This window comes from Rhinolophus sinicus, chromosome 14, assembly GCF_057876585.1.
Source record: "Rhinolophus sinicus isolate RSI-liver-muscle chromosome 14, RSI-T2T, whole genome shotgun sequence".
NCBI lineage: Eukaryota > Metazoa > Chordata > Mammalia > Chiroptera > Rhinolophidae > Rhinolophus > Rhinolophus sinicus.
Window position 1 is genome coordinate 116,356,851 of NC_142514.1, and position 15,080 is coordinate 116,371,930.

The 15,080-nt window shown below is 31.8% G+C and overlaps 1 protein-coding gene across 4 annotated transcripts in view; it reads right to left on the bottom strand.

Moving 5' to 3' along the window:
• Positions 1 to 15,080, bottom strand: part of DYNC2H1 (dynein cytoplasmic 2 heavy chain 1) — a 292,996-nt gene that overhangs the window by 251,466 nt on the left and 26,450 nt on the right. For all 4 annotated transcript variants that reach the window (XM_074335553.2, XM_074335552.2, XM_019717180.3 and 1 more), the window contains exons 18-28: positions 14,365 to 14,492; positions 11,548 to 11,663; positions 10,763 to 10,890; positions 7,118 to 7,267; positions 6,018 to 6,223; positions 5,552 to 5,707; positions 5,348 to 5,462; positions 4,617 to 4,787; positions 3,224 to 3,606; positions 1,457 to 1,589; positions 1,245 to 1,362 (exon numbers count right to left, since the gene is read on the bottom strand). In XM_074335553.2, the coding sequence (XP_074191654.2) occupies positions 1,245 to 1,362; positions 1,457 to 1,589; positions 3,224 to 3,606; positions 4,617 to 4,787; positions 5,348 to 5,462; positions 5,552 to 5,707; positions 6,018 to 6,223; positions 7,118 to 7,267; positions 10,763 to 10,890; positions 11,548 to 11,663; positions 14,365 to 14,492 (1,804 nt within the window). The remainder of the gene's footprint in view (positions 1 to 1,244; positions 1,363 to 1,456; positions 1,590 to 3,223; positions 3,607 to 4,616; positions 4,788 to 5,347; positions 5,463 to 5,551; positions 5,708 to 6,017; positions 6,224 to 7,117; positions 7,268 to 10,762; positions 10,891 to 11,547; positions 11,664 to 14,364; positions 14,493 to 15,080) is intronic.

Below are 15,080 nucleotides of genomic sequence, written 5' to 3' on the forward strand. Positions count from 1 at the left end.
AATACGGATGATTCCACTTATAAGATGAGACAAAAAGAGGAATGGAGGAGGGCAAATAGGACTCCCTTCCCCCAAATTTGCAAACAAATTTAATTTTAAAAAGCCCTAAACATATTATCTAATTTTGATCTTCAGAAAACCTCTGTAAGTTATTTTCAATTTAAAGAAGAAAACTAAATTTCAGAGGCAACAATTAATTAATAACTCAATAATAAATAGTAGAGGTGGAACTTAAACGCAAGCCTTCTGATTCCAAGAGTTCTTTCCACTACCTCCTATAGCCCAAATCACAGTTACAAATATAAACACCTAAAAGCTTCAGATATACAACTGTTAGAAATACTTCTGTAAAGCACCAGAGAGTAAATATTTTAGGTTTTTACAGGCCATACAGTCTCTGTGTCAACCACTCAACTCTGTGCTTGTAGCACAAAAGCAGCTATAGACAATAATGAGGATGACTGTGTTCCAACAAAACTTCATTTAAAATAAGAAAACTGGCAGTGAACCAGATTTGGCTTGTGGGTCTGTAGTTTGCTACTCCCTGATTAAAAGTGACGATGATGATAATTTTTAATTTTTTACTTCTTAATTTGAGAAATATAGCTATTTTCCAACAAATGAAATACTTGAAGAAAAAAATAATCACGATTATTTTTGTAACAAACCAATTCCATTTGCAATTACCCAATGAAAGTGATTCAATAATATCAAAGTATATAGCACTATTACTCTACACTTTTCACCAATCTTACCTGTTTCCATAAAATAATTATCTATATACAAATAACTCCCAATTTTACTTCTCCATACCGATCTCTCTTCTGACAATAAATGCTAATTATCTCTGCGTGGAAATCATTCAGGAGACTTTACACTCAATAATGAAGGGGGCATATTCTCCTTCGCTTCCAAACCTATGCATGGCCTATTCCCTCTCCCTCCCCATTTCTCTTCTAGCTAAGAGCTATACATTCTTCAGATCTCACATTAGAAGTCAACTTCTTCATGATGCCCCAAAACTGAGCTAAATATGGTCAAAGATGCAATTATAACACCATGTATTTATATCAACCATACGAACTGTCATATTTGTCAACTTACTAGCTTATCTTCCCGACTGAACTTTAGGTTCTTTAAGTGTATGACATGCATTTTATTCAATAGTCTACCTAAGATCCTAACATTATGCCTGGCAGATAGTTGAAACAATAAATATCTGTTGAATAAATGTTAAATCTTACCAGCAAACAGTTTCTTAAGGTGAGACTGAATCACTGATGGGTTAGTAGACTGGCCCAGTATTTCTAACAAGTCATCATCACCAATAAAATAAAATCTTGGAAAGGCTGAGCGTTTTTCCTAATAAAAATAAAACAAAAAGAATAGCCTTTGCTTTTCAAATAATGCTAATTATTTTACACTTTATTATATAAAGATTTTTATTAAAACATGCCTCCAAAAATTCATTTAATGATTTCTGACATCTTTGAAGCTGATCAAGTATTGTTAGTAGAGAATTTCTGATTCCCGCATGAGTAGTTAACGTTGTGACTCTGTTGTCTTTCTTGATGTCAGTCATTATTGATCTACAGAAGAAAAAAAAAAGCCATTTTCACATCTACTTTACAGTTTTTTGACTAACAGATACTGAGATACTTATTTTTTTCGCCTGCTTAAAACAAACTAGAGTTAACACTATATAACAGCAATACATCATTATGCTTCTAACAAGTAATGCTAAAAATTAATATTATTCCATTATCATTTTTAACCTCCCATATTACAAATTGTCTTATTTCACTTATTCACTGAATAAATATTAAGTCCTACTTCATGACGATAATGGTCCAATGACAGAAAAAAACATTAAATAATTTCTCAAAATATTTAAATAAAATTATGATAAATGCTAAGAAGGAAAATTACAAAGCATTTTTAAAGTGGCTAACAGGGCAACCCCTAACCTATGATTCTTTTAGGAAGTAATTTCAGCTCGTCTAAATGATGAATAAAAAGAAAAAGTCAATGAGTAGGAAGGAAAAAGTTTCTGGCAAAGACCCTGGAAAGAAGCTTGGTACGTTTGAGAAACTAAAGACTAGAGTCACTAAAGCAAAAAGGAGAGCAGCACATAAAGGTAGAAAAATGGACAAGAAGATCATTCCTTATTCATGGAGCACTAGGAAACCATTTGAAAGTTTTACTTAAAGCAATGAAGGAAAGCAGTGAAGAAACTTCATTTTCAAAAAATGACTGGCTGTTGTATGGAAAACTGAATAGAGAAGATAAGAACTAGTCAGAAGGTTAGGCAGTAGTACAAATTACTGACAACAAAAGTACTTTAGAAGTAGACATATAAAAGATAAATTAAAATATATTAAGTGGGTTAAAGTCAACAAAATTTGCTAACAATGGATTTGGAAGGAGAGGGAGATGTCAAAGAGATCCATCACATTTCTGCTTTGAGCAATTAGGTAGTACCATTTATAGAGACAGAAATCCAAAAAAGATTTGTGGGAAAAGGGATTGGGGGATAAAGTCATGATTTTACTTCTGACATGCTGATTGAAGATACTTAGCATATTTGGAGCTCAGAAGAGAAATATAGGCTTGATATATAAATTGAGGAGGCATGAGCAAACAGAAGACAGAAAATGTTTAGGGAAGTTAAGATCACCTCACGAGAAATATAAAGTGAAAAAAGAACCTAAGGCTGAAACCTTGAGAATGTCCGCATCTAAATGCTTTAAGGGGCTGAGGACTAGGAACTAAAGTAGAGCCAGAGAGACCAGGAGAGGACAGTATCACAGAAGCAAGGGAAGGGACTTCACAAAAAAGAAGAAATGCTCAATTCTATTAAATATTAGTCAGAGATATAGTAAAATAAGGAATGACAAATGCTCATCAAATTTACAACAAGAAAGTAATTGGCGACTTTAGGAAATATTAAATATATATCATATACCTATATGTATATATTTATTAGTTTATTAGTATATATTATCATATATATTAGAGCAGTAAAAACAGAAACCAGACCAAAATGATTCAAAAAGTAAATTGCTGAATGATTGCAAATAACTTCTCAGAAGGATCCAGTAGAGAAAGAGGTTAAATACACAGATGATACTAATAATCTAAAAGTAATTAACTTGTATTAAGGACCTCATAATATGAATAAAAAACTTCCATATGTGTCAACGTCTTTTGTAGTTGTACTGACCTAAAATCTTCATCAACTCTGTTGAAGCGTGTCTGTTCTTTTGGCAATGCTCCACGGCCAAAAATAGGTTCCAAATACACCCACTTTCTCTGAATATGGTTTAAATTCTGTAGGTACTCATCTAATTCTGCAAGTTTTCTTTCCCAAATTGACACTTTATCTTCAAATCCTTTATAATAAGGAGAATCCTTTAAGGATTGAAGAAGGCATCTATTGTCTCCAACTTGATTTACTATATCTTTCCAGTCTTTAATCAGCTTGATAGTTCGACTTTGGCTGTCTTCATAATCAATCAATGTAAATACTGCTCCAACTCCCCAAAGATCAAGCTCACGTAAAGCTTCTCTGATTGTAACTTCACCTTGTGCCCGACTATTTAAATCCTATTTAACACAAAATATCCATATTTATTACTTCAACAGTGTCATATAAATAAATTATAAGAAATCTATTTTAAAAGATTATTTTTATCTGGTTTTTCACCATTAGCAAAAAATAAACAATGCAAGTGGATATATTTTACACCTAATAAAAGAGAATTACTGGCTAATGTATCAATGGATATCAGATACTAAGTATTTAGGTTCACATGGTCAAAGTATATACAAAGTTCTGCCTTATGCTTTTAACTTCTAAAAAACAATTCATGCATCCATCACAAGACACAAAACAATCTGACGTATTTAAAGTTTTGCAGACCTCAGACATTCTATTGTAACTTAATTGTAAGCTCTGATACATCTAAAGCGGTTAGCAATCCTATGAAGTTGTCTTCTATAGCAGTTGTGCTTTATAACCTCATTATTATCTAAATATGCTCCAGGATTATCTACAAACAAAAATATACATTTTAGACAGGAAACAAAACAATTTGACATCTAGAGTCCTTTTATTTTCACACTGAATGGACAGAACACAACACAGAAAGTCTGCCACTTATGATAGAATTGTGACAAGTTTTACTTTTACCTGAGACCTTTTCTAAATCTGATTAATAAATTGGTTCTTGGTTTAGCTATCTGGATTTTTATATCCCTTAGCTTCTGTTTATAATATATGCCATGATTTTAAATGTACTATATGTAAAATGATTAGTATTTGTTTACTTTTTGATTAAAGCTGACTCCCTTCTTATAAAGTAAGACATTTTTAATTTTGTATGTTTTTCTCTCTCTCAAAACAGGGATTTATATTGTTTCTATACCCCCATAGACAGTGCTAGACATATTGAAAAGTATTACTAATAAAAGAATGATGTAACAGTGGAACACTGTCACTATTTCAAAGGAAGAAACAAATTTAATGTAGGGTTTATTTAAATAACAAAATACAAAGCAAAATCATATGTTAACAAAGGCTGGATGTATGAGGTATTTCTAAAAGTGATTCTTACTTTAAGGTCTGAAGTTTTGGCAACAATTGTATCAGCTACTCTGAGAAGATCACCAAACACTAATTTCTCTAGACTAGTTCCCCTAGGAAGGCCAAGTAGACGAAAAAGGTCAAGCCAGTGATCTGGAGAAAGATGTTCTCCTCTTACATATTTCAAGATAGGAATTGCGATCTGTTAAATGAGAAGAAAAACAAGAAACATGTATACAAATAGTATACATATGTATACAAGTAAAATGCAAATTATTATTTACTGTTATGATTATTAAGTATAAAAATTTTAATTACTCCATCATCTTATTAACAATCTTGAAATCATATTCTTAAACAGAATGGTATGAAAATTTGTATTAAACATTGCTATGAACACATGCAACTTTCCCTTTGTAACTTAACATATTTAAAACATGACCTAAAATATTTATATTTATATTTTTATTTTAGGATACACTTATAGCCTAGATATGCTAAACAATTCATATATTAAATTGTGCTAGGAAGTATAAATACTCTGATTTATAACTTTACCATATATTTTTTAGTTCTAATTTCTTTCAAATTGGTAGCAGAAATACCAATGATTTCTATGCTTTATTCTATACTTCCTATTTTTTTCATGTAATGGAATAATGTAAAAATATATAAACTAAAATTACAGTTCAGTCACTACATAATAAGATACATAAAAGTTCCAAATATCATTTTTAAATAGAATAAGTAAAACTATCTTACTTTATATTTGTCAATTTCTGATTGTAATTTCACCGTCATTACTGAATGTTCTTCAACCTTCCTTAATTTGTCATGCCAATTCATCAAAAACTCTTCAAACAGATACGTCTTAGTCCTATAAAATACCAGAAATACACTTTGAAACTTAAACCACAACAAACATTACCAAACTATAAAAATCTAAATATTGTTTACTAATCCAACCGAAAAGTAATCCAATCTTCATTGGCCATTTCCTGAAATCCTTGCTGAAACTCTTCATAAAGGGCCCAAATTTGTGCACAGCTCTCAATGTCTGTAGAGATGCTATATGCCAAAGAGAAGTTGGGCTCTTCTAGTCCAAAATGATGGCAATCATCACTAGTAAAAAAAATATATATATATTGAAAAAATAGTGAAATATCATATTTTTAAATAAGAAAAACTGTCAAATATCAGTGTTACTTAAGTGCATTCTGTGTGTTTGTGTGTGTGTGTGTGTGTGTGTGTTGCACAGTGTGTATCTGATAATAGAGGTACACAGTGGGAGATAAAGTCTACCTTACATGAGAATTTTACTTAGGCATGGGCGCTTCTAAATTCATTAATATGCATTTTTTACAAAGGAATCAAAGTGAAGTTGGTAACATATATAAACATATTTTATGTACATGATAAAGAAAAAACATACACCAGCTTTTTTCTTATGACTTCAAGATCATCAAACTCAATTTTTTTCTCTTTTATTGACTTCGCACTTTTATCAAGGGTATTTTGCTGGCCAGTTTCAATAACATCGTCACCAGGCTTTAGTTGGTCCCAACGAGCTTTAAATTTCTCCAATTCTTGATAATAAATCTGGAGACGTGATTTCACATTTCCTTTCATCACTTCAATCTATAAGCCAATAGAGTTTATATAATTTAGTTCAGAATAAAATCTCACTTTATTTTCACATTTTTATTTCCAACATTTGCTACTGAAAGGTGAAAAAGTATCAATACCAACTTTTTTTTTTTAACTTTTATTTATTTTTAAGTGTTTTTTTCCAGGACCCATCAGCTCCGAGTCAAGTAGTTGTTTCAGTCTACTTGTGGAGGGTGCAGCTCACATTGGCCCATGCAGGATCAAAGCAGCACCTGGTGTTACGAGCTTTGCGCTCTAACCAACTGAGCGAACCGGTTGTCCCTCAATACCAACTTTTCAACAGATTGTTTTTAATTATTGATTCAAATGCAATAAAATAATTCAAAAGCATTAAATTAGACCATAAATTTACAATGAGAGATAATCTGCAAACATCATCATTAAGAACTAATTCATGTGACTAAGAGCACCCATCACAACTATCAGAAGGTGATGTGACTTAAAAAAAAAAAAAATGTTCAATGATTGCCAGCTGTTCTACGTGAGGGCATTTCCTAGTCTCCCATGCAGCTAAGGACATAAGACTAAATTCTTGTCAAATGGGATATGAGTGCAATAGATACATGCAACTTCCAACTTGTACCCTTAAAAGTTACCACAGATCGTCAGTAAATATATTCATTCATAAGAAAGGCTGAAAATAATGACACATGCATTCTTGAATAACAGGAAGTGAAGATAAACTATGTGAAATGATCAACATTATATAAAGTGTTCTACTATACACAAGTACTTGGAAGTTAATTTCACCAGCAATATAAAATTCTTATAAACCTAAGCTATAATGAAATAAAGATAAGTAAAAACCCTTAACTGAGAAAAAATTAAGTATCCATTTTAACAAAATGACTAAAAGGTTCTTACCTGATCTTTAATCATAAGTTGGTGACTTTCCATCATCAACTCAAATTTATCCCACTTAGCTTTCAGATTACTAATTGTTTCTAAACCTCTACCTGCCACAGTTCGTAAAAGTCTGTTTTTATCTTCAGCTTCTTGAAATAAGGGCAAAATCTAAAGGATAACAAAAAAACATTAAAACAACCTATTTTATCAAATTTCTTAAAATTCCATTTAATTATTGTTTCATGAATTGCTTCTTAAAAATCCAGAGTCTTGCTTTTAAATAATTGTTAAATTCCTGGGTATAAAGTTTCTAATGCTTACTTATTATGATATACAAACTCAACCGAGGCACCCTGACATCAGGAGTTAAAAGATAATAAAAGTGGTAATATGAGACTAAATGAAACCGTGAATCCATAAAGACAATACTATAGCTGTTCGAAGTTCTTATTATAAATGTTCCACGCATAAGAAAATGCTAAAGATGCTTCGAAAGGAACTTAAATTAATGACTTAAGAGCACAAGTTAATTAAATTATTCTACTTAATAAAGAAGGGAAAGTCATGAAAAAAAGGTATATAAAAAACAGACAGGTGAATAAGTAAAATCAAGCACCTATATTCAATTTCTACTTGAAATGCCCTGAGTCATGTATAGTTAATAATTTTTTCAACAGTCTGGGTGTAGGTCAATAGGTGCTAAAATGCTTGAATTGCTTCTCACCCTTTTAAAGCACTATAAAACAAGTGTCATATAAATTAATAAAATATCCATGTTTTTACTAATCAACAAAGCAATAATAGCCATAGAAAGATTTTTTTTAATTACCGTGCATACACAATAGACAACAATAACAAAAAAATTTCTTCATATATATCTCAGTAGCCAGTTGGCAATCCCTGGGCAGGATTAGTTCCATCTGAGAAACAGAGAAAACCAATGTACCAAGAAGCCACACTGTACTATAAAAATCAGTAAGAAAGGAGAAAAAAATAGAGTAGGGTTCTAATTTCCTACATGCTAACAGAACTTGGGTTAGCCTGTAAACACTTTACAACACTTTCCTAGTCTACCTGCCTCCATTCCTACTCCTTCAAATCCCGATATATACCATATCAAAGCAAATCCTATAACATCTTACTGCTAAAAACCCAGCAATAACTCCCAATATCCACAAAATCAAGCCCAAGATCCTTAATGTGGCTCACTGACCTAGCGCTTTGTACTGTTTCCTGTCACTTCCTGCCTCTCATGTGGTTCCTAGCATACAACATCTATTTCTCTTAGTTTTTGTGATGATACGCTTCATGTTTCTCCTTCCACTTCACTGTCAATCTCCTAGGCTAGAACTCTAAATTTTGGAAGATTTAAACCTGGTCCTAGCCCCTCTACTCTTTGCTGTCAACCAAATGGTCTTAGTCCAATCCCATGGCTTTAAATATCATAGATATAAAGACGACTTCCAAATTTATATCTCTAGTCTTCACTTTTACTCTAAATTCCATATTCCTCATTCAATTTCCACCTGACATTCATCTCAATCCCCACCACTTCCAATCTCCAAACACTGTCCTTCTCTTGTCATCCTCATCTCAGTAAAAAGAAGCTAATATCATTAGCTTTCCAGCTGTTCAAGCCAGAAACCTTAGACACGTTTATTTCTATCTCTAAACCCCCTCTAACGAATGCATTAGCAGATCTTCTTGGTTTTAACATTGAAATATATCATTAATTTCTCTAGTTCTCTCCATCTCTGCTCCCACATGGTACAAGTTTCTATCATCTCTCATCTACCAATTGCAATATCCTACTAACTAGACTCTCTGCTACTTTTTACTCTCTGCTACTACAATCCATTCTCTACAGAGCAGCCAGAGTAATTGCTTCAAAATGCGAAACACATTGTGTCACTCCCCTGCTTAAATACCTCTAAGGACTTAATTATACTTAGAAAAAAGTCCAAACTCCTTATGATTGTGTACAAGTACATTCATAATCTGACCCTTGCACACCTCTCCAATTTCACCTCATACTACTTTCTTCCTTGAATACTAAGGCTTTCTTGATACCATGTTTCCCCGAAAATAAGACCTAGCTAGACCATCAGCTCTAATGCATCTTTTGAAGCAAAAATTAATGTAAGACCTATAAGACCAGGTTAATATAATATAACATAACATAATATAACAAATATATAATATAATATGATATATTATATTATAAACTATATAAAATAAAATATATAAAATATAAAATATAACATATAAAATATTATATAAAATAAAAATAAAATACGATATAAAATACAAATTAAAATATAAAATATGAAATAAAATATAAGATAATATACTATAAAATAAAATAATATAATACTGGGTCTTACATTAATGTTTGCTCCAAAAGACACATTAGAGCTGATGGTCTGGCAAGGTCTTATTTTCGGGGAAACATAGTAACTAACTTTCCTGACAATATTTACATTTACCTCTTCTTTGAGCACACCAAGTTCCTTCTCTACCTTAAGATCATTGTATTTGTCATTCATTCTACTTAGAATAATCTGCCCCCAAATCTCTTTCAGATCTCAGTTCAGATGTCATCTCTCTGAGGTCTTCCATGACTACCCACCGTAAGGATCACTTCCCTAAGTGGGCATACTCCTTCTCTCATTTCTCTCGCTCCTCCCTCCTCCCGCCTCCTTTCCCCTCCCCTACTCCCATCCCCACACAAAGGTGCATTCCATAAAAACAGAGCATGTTCACAGCTGCAACCCCAATTCTTAGCACCATATCTGCAACTTATCAGGTGATCTATACACCTGTCTAGTAAATAAATAAATGAATGCCTCTGTGCTTAGGCTAACTGCCACAGCTCATAATGCCGTTACTTCTTTGGTTAATTCCTAATAAAGAAGTACATTATTTTATTTTATTTGCCTTTAAACTCTCTTTATATCTTTATGCCTATCATATCATTACAAATTTTGTAATTCCTCCATGAAAGTATATTATTCAACTCATCTTTAAACTCTCTTACTAATTTTAAGTTTATCATGTACTAGGGACACATAAAAGTTTGTATTCTGATTTGAATTATTTCTCCTCCTTCCTCCAAACACAACTAAAATCATCAATAAAATGTTTTATAAAACTTTTGGCTTGCTTATTCTGGGCTCTAACCTTCTGGATATTCTTTATGAATCTTTACCACTGTTTCACCTTTGTCTCTAATTATGAGCTCTTCTTTCATATTTGAGAAAGAAAGAGAGAGAGAGAGAGAGAGAGAGAGAGAGAGAGAGAGAGAGAGAGAGAGAATGAATTTGTAATTCAGCTCAAACTTCATACATTAGCATACTCAGATTACAACCCTGGAAGTTAACAGCATGATTTTTTTTTTTAAGTTTAGTCTTATTCTAATATGCCACGTCATAAAATAGACTGCAATTTTTCTGAAGCCAATAATAAGCATTATTGTTACTGTTTCATTATACCAACACACCATCATGAGTCCAATCATGAGCTGATAAAATTTGACCAGATTATATAGACTTCCTTATAATACTGGAATTATGTGGTATTTCTAAATAGTCACAAAAAATTACCTAATTTAAGCATCTCCAGTACAGTAAAAATAAATTTAAAAATTTACTTTGTGATTCTCACCTCTGGTTTTCGTTCCTGTAGCTTACTATATTGTAAATTTGCATCACCTATCTCTTCCACAGATTGGGGCATAATTGATAAGACTTCCATAGCCTCAGTAACAAATGTATCAATTTCATGTAAATGAGCTGAATAGGTAATATTGAAACATAAGGAATATTATTACCCCAAAATTATTCAGTTACATAATTTCTAAATCAAGGAGTGTTAATCTAATACATTAAACTCTAAATTATCATTTGCTTTCATACAACATAATTTCATAATGTGTAATAAGTAAACAAATTTCTTCTCTGGAAGTTTAGTTGCTTCACATTATACATAAACATTTTGAGTAAAAAGTTAAAATACACTAATTCTGAGTAAATTTTACTCAAAATTAGGAACATTTTCAGTCTTTTAAATATTATGCTAAAACATTCTCAGTCTTTTAAATATTATGCTAAAACATCTCAGTTAAAAGGAAAAAAGAGAGCGTAGTGTTTTGGAAAATATTAGTTATGTGAAGCGATAATATGCAACAAAATGCCTTCATTTTTAGACCTCTTAAGAGTTGAACATGAACTTTCCTATTTTATTAGTTATCATTTCAAGCACATTATATTCAGAACACTTTCCATATCAGTTTTTATAACTATAACGTTGTTTTGTACACCTGAAACTAATAATATATATACATATATATATATTTTAATCATTATTGGAATTCATATTTTACAACTATCAAAGTACATGCATCTCTATATACAATTAAGTAAAAATAAAAATTAAAAATGTGTATTTACCCTGGATGGACTTCTTCAAAGAAAGAACAAGCATATCAAATAATTTTTGGATGAAATCATCAATCATAGTCTTCACAGGGCTACAATTAATATTTAAACAATCTACCTTGACCGCACTGAAAAATGCCAATGGACAATTTTGACATGAAAAAGACTAATTAGAAGAAAATAGTATCATTATAACATCGTGATTTTGTGTAATACATTTCAAAATTTAACTCAAAACTATTATTGTGATCTTTAAACACATTTAGATTTCATTTAGCAAAAATGCCTTACCCATACGATTATAAAGTTTTTCATTAAACAATAATTTTGTTATAAATATTGCAGTTTTTAACATCTATTGTTTGAGTTTACCAAAAAAGGCAGCAATTATGAATTGCTGAAGTATCAACATGAATATATATAAATATTTACAAGTTTTACTTGTCACAGCATATAATTTTTTAAATATTTATAGAACAAATTTATCCTGCAGTCAAAGTACAAACAATAATGATAAGGATAAGAAAATAAAAATAGAAAGTGAATATAGATTAAGGTACTAAGAAAATAAAACAATAAGATACTATTCTATACCTATCAAATTGACAATTTTAATGAATTGTTAACTCATATCTTCAATCATGTGGATAAACAGAACTCTCAGAACTGTTGGTAGGAGTATAAAATAACGCAATTTTTGTGAAGAGCAATTTGCCAATATGTGTCAAATAATTTTAAAATAGGCATATTCTTTGTCTTAATAACTTCACCTTCGGAATTTATCCTAAGGAAATTTTCAGGGCAGACTCCAAGATTATACACAAATATTTTCATCAAAGTATTAATTAAAATAGTGAAAAACTAGAAAAAAGCTAAATGCAGGAGTGGCTAAATAAATTATTGTATATCTATACAATTAAATATCATGTTTTTGAGAACTAGGTAATAACATGGCAAAATATTAATTGAAATAGTGTTAACTGAAAATAGCAGCATATGACATGATCCAAATAGTCCAAGTATATGTACAAATGTGTCCAAAACATCAAATCTTAACAGCAATTGCCATTGTACTTTTCTGTAATATAAAAAATCCCTCATTCCTCATCTGCCTCCACAAATAAGACCTCTCAATACCTCATATTTCCTCCACCCCATTTTGTGTACCAACAACTTAATTGTTACTGGTCTTCTGGATGATGACCAACTAACCTCTCTTCCTCTAATCACTTCATTCAGCCATAAAAGTCATTATTTCCAAATTAATATTCCTAATGTACAGCTTTGATACTAACACACTTCTGTTTAGAAACCTTCAACAGCAAACCATTCTGACATGAATAAAATCAAAATTCCCTAATTTAGAATGTGAGACTCTCCCAAATCTATGCCTATCTACCCCTTTCCAGGAGAATCTCCTCTAGTCTCTAATAAAACATTAACTCTAATCAAATTTTCAATCAACCAACTACTTGTTTTCAGCATACAAATCCCTCTCCTGAGAAGCTCTGCTTTAACCTCTAATTCTTATTTCTACTTGTCAAAATCCTAGTTCAAGAATTTCTATCTTAACAAAACATTCCCTGATTTTCATGCAATAAATGGATGGGATCTCATCATCTTGTAAATCTCCATAACCTAGTTCAATCTCTAATATGGAATATAGACAATTCTAACTGAGATTAATAACAACTAATAACCACTAACATTTATATTGAGAACTTATCCTGTGCCAGTAATTTACATGAAAATTACTCACTTAATCCTCAAAACATTATGAGATAAATACTATAGTTGCAACAATTTTTTAAAAAACTTTTATTTATTTTAAGTGTGTTTTTCCAAGACCCATCAGCTCCAAGTAATTTTTTCAATCTAGTTGTGGAGGGCGCAGCTCACAGTGGCCCATGTGGGATCGAACCGGCAACCTTGTTGTTAACAGCATGTTGCTCCAACCAACTGAGCTAACCGGCTGCCCCTATAGTTGTAACTATTTTAAAGCTGAGGAAATTGAGGTTCACAGAGTCTACCTCAACTGACTGTCAAAGTCATGCAGCTGGCAAGAGCCATCTCACTCCAGAATCTACCCCCTTAACCCCTGTATGTACTTGACTTAATCATCAAATATACTTGACTTATTGTACTACCAGAGAGCAAGTAACTTGATCTCAGGTACTCTGTCTTTGTCATCTTCATACTCCCATAGGACAAGTTTATATATATATTACAAATGCTCACCAAATATTTATTGAAAGAATCAACAAATGAATTAATAAAAGTGATATTATCCTTTATAAATATATGCACAATTAAACAAGGCCTCTCATCGAGCTTATTAAAAAGAGTGGTTCCAGTTATATGAATTTCAGATAGTGAGGGGAATATATTCTCAAGTATCTGGGTTGTGAGAAGCCCCTCAGAGGGTTTCCTCCACATTTAGGGCAATACTAGATGCAGCACTGTATTGTGTGCCTCCCGGGGCATTCTGAAAGTCAAATCTCATTACTTTTATATCCTAGTATGTTCTCAGCAGTCGCTTACCATTCTTAAACTGTGCCTATGCGTATCCTGTATTAGATCCTCATGCCACATCTGCATAGAAGCCTCTTCCCTCAATCTAGTCATCCAACTAGGTTCAGCCAACAGAGCCTCTAGAAGGCAAACTTCTAGCCTTAACAATGCTCTACTCAGATGATACTCAAGTGTCATAGCTGAGCTCTAGAGGAGGTACAAACTAACCTGACTCAGTGTTACTAAGTGAAGAGTACCCTTACTAGCCACGGCAAAACTGTTAGGGTACATAAGTACTACTACTTTAACTTCTAATACCTTGGAAGTCGTTCTACTTCTTTTCCCTTTATTTTCAGTGCTTTAAAATTTTTCTCCCAATCATGAACAGTAGAAAGATGCTTTTCCACTAGAGCTTCCATATCAACTTGCCCAATTACAATCCATTCCTAGTCAAAGAATGAAAAACATTATTAAATTAACATTTTAAAGATTAGGGTCCAACTATTAATAAATATTAATATTAGTGTCCAACCAATAAAAATGGGCAAACATTATTGCATGTAAGTTAATTTCAATGTAAGTATGTAAATATAATCATTACTGTGTAGTCTAAAGAATAGAAAAAAGTTATTTACATAGAAATACAGTGATCATAAAAGCTTTTTGAAGAAACTGAAAAAACCCTTTCTTTAGATTCTCTTCTCAAATTTGATGTACACAAAGATAGAATCACTTCTTTAAAGCCAAGAACCACTACAGGCTACAAATCTGAAAGTATCCAGATTCAATTGATTCTAGATATCTAAAATGCAGAAGTATTGTAATGGCAGTTAGAAACTGGTCGAAGTCTCAGTCATAGTCTCAGGATCAATACAAATGAGCAATAAATGCAATTAGAGTTTATCTTTGGAGTCAGTTAGTAATGATGCACTTAAGCAAAAGTAAGATGTTAAATCATCTCTATTTCATTAACTTTGAAGGCTTCCCTCCAAAGATTCCTCTTGCTCCAAAGAATGAAGAACAAGATATACTTT